Source organism: Rhinolophus ferrumequinum, chromosome 21, assembly GCF_004115265.2.
Source record: "Rhinolophus ferrumequinum isolate MPI-CBG mRhiFer1 chromosome 21, mRhiFer1_v1.p, whole genome shotgun sequence".
NCBI lineage: Eukaryota > Metazoa > Chordata > Mammalia > Chiroptera > Rhinolophidae > Rhinolophus > Rhinolophus ferrumequinum.
Window position 1 is genome coordinate 32,792,400 of NC_046304.1, and position 5,050 is coordinate 32,797,449.

At 45.1% G+C, this 5,050-nt stretch overlaps 1 protein-coding gene across 1 annotated transcript; it reads left to right on the forward strand.

The window, feature by feature from the left end:
- The first annotated feature begins 234 nt into the window (after positions 1-234).
- TOB1 (transducer of ERBB2, 1) lies at positions 235-4,343 on the forward strand. The gene is made up of 2 exons (XM_033091394.1): positions 235-540; positions 2,407-4,343. Exon 2 carries the CDS (start codon positions 2,554-2,556, stop codon positions 3,592-3,594), a length of 1,041 nt encoding a protein of 346 aa, XP_032947285.1. The 5' UTR covers positions 235-540; positions 2,407-2,553; the 3' UTR covers positions 3,595-4,343.
- Positions 4,344-5,050: the final 707 nt, after the last annotated feature.

Below are 5,050 nucleotides of genomic sequence, written 5' to 3' on the forward strand. Positions count from 1 at the left end.
GGGGTGTGGTCTTGCTCACCCGGCCCTCCGCCGCCCGTCAGGACCTGGGCAGGCGGGACTTGGCCAATGGTGTCGGGGGGCTGGGCAGGAACGCAGCCAGCCGGCGAGGGTCTGGCGAACGGGAGGGAGGGCGGGGAGTGGTCACACCGCCCAGAACTGTGTGACGCGAATGGGCGCGCGCGCACCCCTATGGGGGGGGAATGGGGGCGGGGACGAGGCTATAAAACGAGAGGCGGGTCGCGCGCCGCGGCAGAAGGAGCGAAGCTCTGGCCCGGCGTGGAGTGGTTGCACTATAAGGACGCTGGGCCGGGCACCGGGCTGTGTAGAAAAGTGAGCGCGCTCGCCTGACCTGTCCCAGCCACCCCGAGTCAGAAGGGGCGAGCTCCTGAGGCTAGCGCCGAGGCCCCGGTCCTCCGCCTGGTCGTGTCGTCGTGTATTCAGCCAGCTCGCCGCTGCCGAGCCTCCTGTGCCCCCGCCCTGCTATCTCTTCTCCCCCACACAGCGGCCGGCTCTGTGGTGGAAGCAGCCCCGAAGCAGCCCGTAAGTATCTGGGGGCAGCGGGCGGGGTCAGAAGGCGCAGGGGATGCAGCCGCGTCGAGACTCCGGCCTTCGGGGGCTCAGGGACGGCGGCGGCGCGGCCCCTGACGCCCGGCCCGAGGTGGCTCTGAGGGGCCCCGGCGCGCCCGGGAGCCGGAGGCGGGGCCGGCCGGCGCGTCTGGCTCGGCCCGAGTGACTGGGGAAGGGCGGCCCGGGGCGAGCTATCGGGAATCGGGAGTTGGGAGTCCCGGGAGGAGCGGCGAGCTCGAGGGCCACGCGGGGTCCGTGGCGCTGGTAGCCGCCGGGGCCGAAAATGGTGCTGGGGAACCGGTGCTCCCCCGGCTCTGGCAGGGTCCCAGGAGCCTCGGGGCGGGGGGCGGGGAGCGGCGGGTCAGGTTACGGCGGGGGGAAGGGAGCGACTGACCCGGGGAGGCCGGCGCCCCGACCTGCACGGAGCCGGGCCCCAAGTGGTCTCTGCCATTTCTCGTGGCCTTCCTCTTCCTCCTCCCCCTCCTCCTCGGAGGAGACTTGTACTCTCTTCCTCCTCCTCCTCCCCATCCTCCTCCTCCTTCCTTTGCTGCTGCTGCTGCTTTAGCGCTTGGTCTCCGAGAGCTGTGAGCAGAAATCTAATGAGACCCAACTGGCTGTTTATGTAATTCTTCACACTTCGGTCTTAAGGCGTTCCTTTAAAACTACCTTCCGCCGAGCCTGAATTTCGCTCGCCTGCACCTTAAAGCAATTCGGTTTAATCAGCTGCCTTCACCGGCTCTCAGGCTTTTGGCGTGGAAACTGTTTGTAGTTTGGGGGCAGCCAGGGAGTCTTTTCCCTTTGTCACCACAAATATGGAAAATGGAACAGATGGATGAATACCAGCTTGATTTTTAAATGTCCTTTTAAGTCAACCTCAGTGTACAAATCGATCTCCTTTGCAAATATCTTCTGTTTGCCCTTGATCTTTTCTTATCCCCACCCAGTGCTGATCCAGCAAACGTTTAAAGGTCGACCTTATCGTACATGACTCTCCGGCAGTTCTCTTATCGTGAGGGAGGGAGGTGGTTTTGAAAATCAGAATAAAACTCAGAAACCCTGCCCATTAAACAGAATAATCGATAGAATTTGAAATGAATTGTGGCATTCGTTTATACTTGCTGCTGAAGAGGTATTTTCAGATTTAGAAAAATACACATTGAAACGTAAAAGCACAAAGAAGCTCAATTGTGTACCCTTAGTATCTTTAAGACCTCAACTGTATAGGGTAATTTGGTTCATAATTATCATTCACTAGTATGGCAAATCATTTAGTATTTAGTACCTTTAATTTTAGCCTAATATACTTTGGAAATTAAAATAATCTTCCTAACGTCTCAAATCGCCAAATGTTTTAACAATAAAGCAGATTTAAGCAGTACAGTATATCCAAAATGAACTGAAATACAGAATTCACTTCTAAATTGGTAAATAGGAATATGACCAATTTCTAAAACTGGCATATATATGTGGAGAGGTGGGTGGATGGCTATGCTGAGTATAGTTTTCAGAAAATATTCTCGTGAGAATTGAGGGGAAAAACAAGCAATACACTACATATTCTGGAGTTATTTTTCTTCTTGGAACTCTTCAGAAACACAAATAATAGGGTTAAGAATAATTGTTTTAACTGTAAATCTTGTTTTCTAATGAGATTTTGAAGTGAATAAACAATTTTCTATTGTATGTTTCTTTATTTTGTGCTGATAATATTTTTCAGACTTTCTAGCCTGTTTGACTTTTACGAAAGTGAAATTATTCTGGGGGTAAAAAAAGCGCTGTGGGACTTAACATTTATCTTATTTGTATATGTTTGCTTTTTTTTTTTGTTTTTTCTTTAAGGAACAAGACCACTCAAGGTGAAGGATAATCTACTAATACCAGCACTTTGAATGAAAATTTGTTACTCTGCCACAAACTGAACACTTTTTTGGGGGTGTGTGTGTGTGGGGAGTTGAAACACAAATCTAACTTTGTGGCATAGCAGCTATGCAGCTTGAAATCCAAGTAGCACTAAATTTTATTATTTCATATTTGTACAATAAGCTTCCCAGGAGACGTGTCAACATTTTTGGTGAAGAGCTTGAAAGACTTCTTAAGAAGAAATATGAAGGGCACTGGTATCCTGAAAAGCCATACAAAGGATCAGGGTTTAGATGTATACACATAGGGGAGAAAGTGGACCCAGTAATTGAACAAGCATCCAAAGAGAGTGGTTTGGACATTGACGATGTTCGAGGCAATCTGCCGCAGGATCTTAGTGTTTGGATCGACCCGTTTGAGGTTTCCTACCAAATTGGTGAAAAGGGACCAGTGAAGGTGCTTTATGTGGATGATAATAATGAAAATGGATGTGACTTGGATAAAGAGATCAAAAACAGCTTTAACCCAGAGGCCCAGGTTTTTATGCCCATAAGTGACCCAGCCTCATCCGTGTCCAGCTCTCCATCACCTCCCTTTGGTCACTCTGCTGCTGTAAGCCCTACCTTCATGCCCCGGTCCACTCAGCCTTTAACCTTTACCACTGCCACTTTTGCTGCCACCAAGTTCGGCTCTACCAAAATGAAGAATAGTGGCCGCAGCAACAAGGTTGCACGTACTTCTCCTATCAACCTCGGCTTGAATGTGAATGACCTCTTGAAGCAGAAAGCCATCTCTTCCTCAATGCACTGTCTGTATGGGCTCGGCCTGGGCAGCCAGCAGCAGCCGCAGCAACAGCAACAGCAGCAGCCATCCCAGCCGCCGCCACCGCCACCACCACAGCAGCAGCAACAGCAGAAAACCTCTGCTCTTTCTCCTAATGCCAAGGAATTTATTTTTCCTAATATGCAGGGTCAAGGTAGTAGTACCAGTGGAGTGTTCCCAGGTGACAGCCCCCTTAACCTCAGTCCTCTCCAGTACAGTAATGCCTTTGATGTGTTTGCGGCCTATGGGGGCCTCAACGAGAAGTCTTTTGTAGATGGCTTGAATTTTAGTTTAAATAACATGCAGTATTCTAACCAGCAATTCCAGCCTGTTATGGCTAACTGAAAAAAGAAAAAATGTATCTTACAAGTTAAAATGCTCGGGCCCAAGGGGGATTTTTTTTCACCTCCTTGAGATTTTTTTTTTTTTAAGCTTATAGTAAGGATACATTCAAGCTTGGTTACAAAAATAAAACATGCATCATTTTTCATTTGCCAACCAAGCACAAAGTTATTTTATACTGACTGTATATTTTAAAGTATACTCTCAGATATGGCCTCTTACAGTATTTAAGATATAGCAAGGACATGGCTGATTTTTTTTTTTTTATAAAAAATTGGCACTAATAAGTGGGTTTATTGGTCTTTTCTAATTGTATAATTTAATTTAGTACAAAGTTTGTAAAATATCAGAGGATATATATAGTTTCTACGACATGGTATTGCATTTATATCTTTTTACTACAGTGATCTGTGACAGCAGCAGCTTCATGTTGTATTTTTTTTACTGAAATTGTAAGATACCCATCTTAAAGACATCAACTATTCTAAAAATTGTGTACAGGATATTCCTTTAGTGGTGGAATTAAAATGTATGAATATTTGCTTTTTCAAAAAAATGTATTTTCTGTTAAAGGTTTAAAGATTTTTGCTATATATTATGGAAGAAAATGTAATCGTAAATATTAATTTTGTACCTATATTGTGCAATACTTGAAAAAACGGTATAAAAGTATTTTGAGTCAGTGTCTTATATGTTAAGAGGGACTGAAATAGTTTATATTAAGTTTGTATTAAAATTCTTTAAAATTAAAAGAGCTTTTTGTGATCTTTGTTTTTAAGCCTTTGCCAAAGATCTACCTCTGGAGTTATGTTGTAAATGCTAACAATGCAGAAAGGTCTGACTCATTGAATCACAAAGGAGTAATGGAAAGCAGTTTCTCTGCTAGTGTATCAGATAGTATTTACCACATATAAAGCTGTCCTATCAACACTCCATAGCCTGACCAATGCTTGGGACAGCTTTATTTTTTTTTAGCAACTCTCAGTCCACGTGTCTCCCCGGGATAGGGACGGTATTCTAAGGCTAGTCAACCCTATTTTATAGCAGGTTTTAAAATGGGTCATGCTAACATCTAAGAGAGGTGATAAAATGAAATTCACTTGTGTAACCTAAGAGGATTTATTTGAAATGTATATGGAAAAAGACCATTGGGTCAGTTTTCTGTTTCTGTATGGGAGATGAATAGCTCTTAAAACTTGCTTGGACAAAGCAGCTCACCTATTTAAAAAGATTTAGGTCTGTTTACTAATCCTTACGCCTAAAGTTCAGTCATTGTATGTAGCTGGAAAATTTATGATCAAAATCTATTCAAGATTAGACAAGTTGCTAAATGTTAGCATTTGTGTGCATTTTCCCAGCAAAAAAGTTTGCATGGTGTTTGTTGTTTTTTTGCAAGTTGGAATAACCGTCCTGCTGGTTTGGGGCAGGGGTTAAAGATTAGTTATAGATAATATGGCAA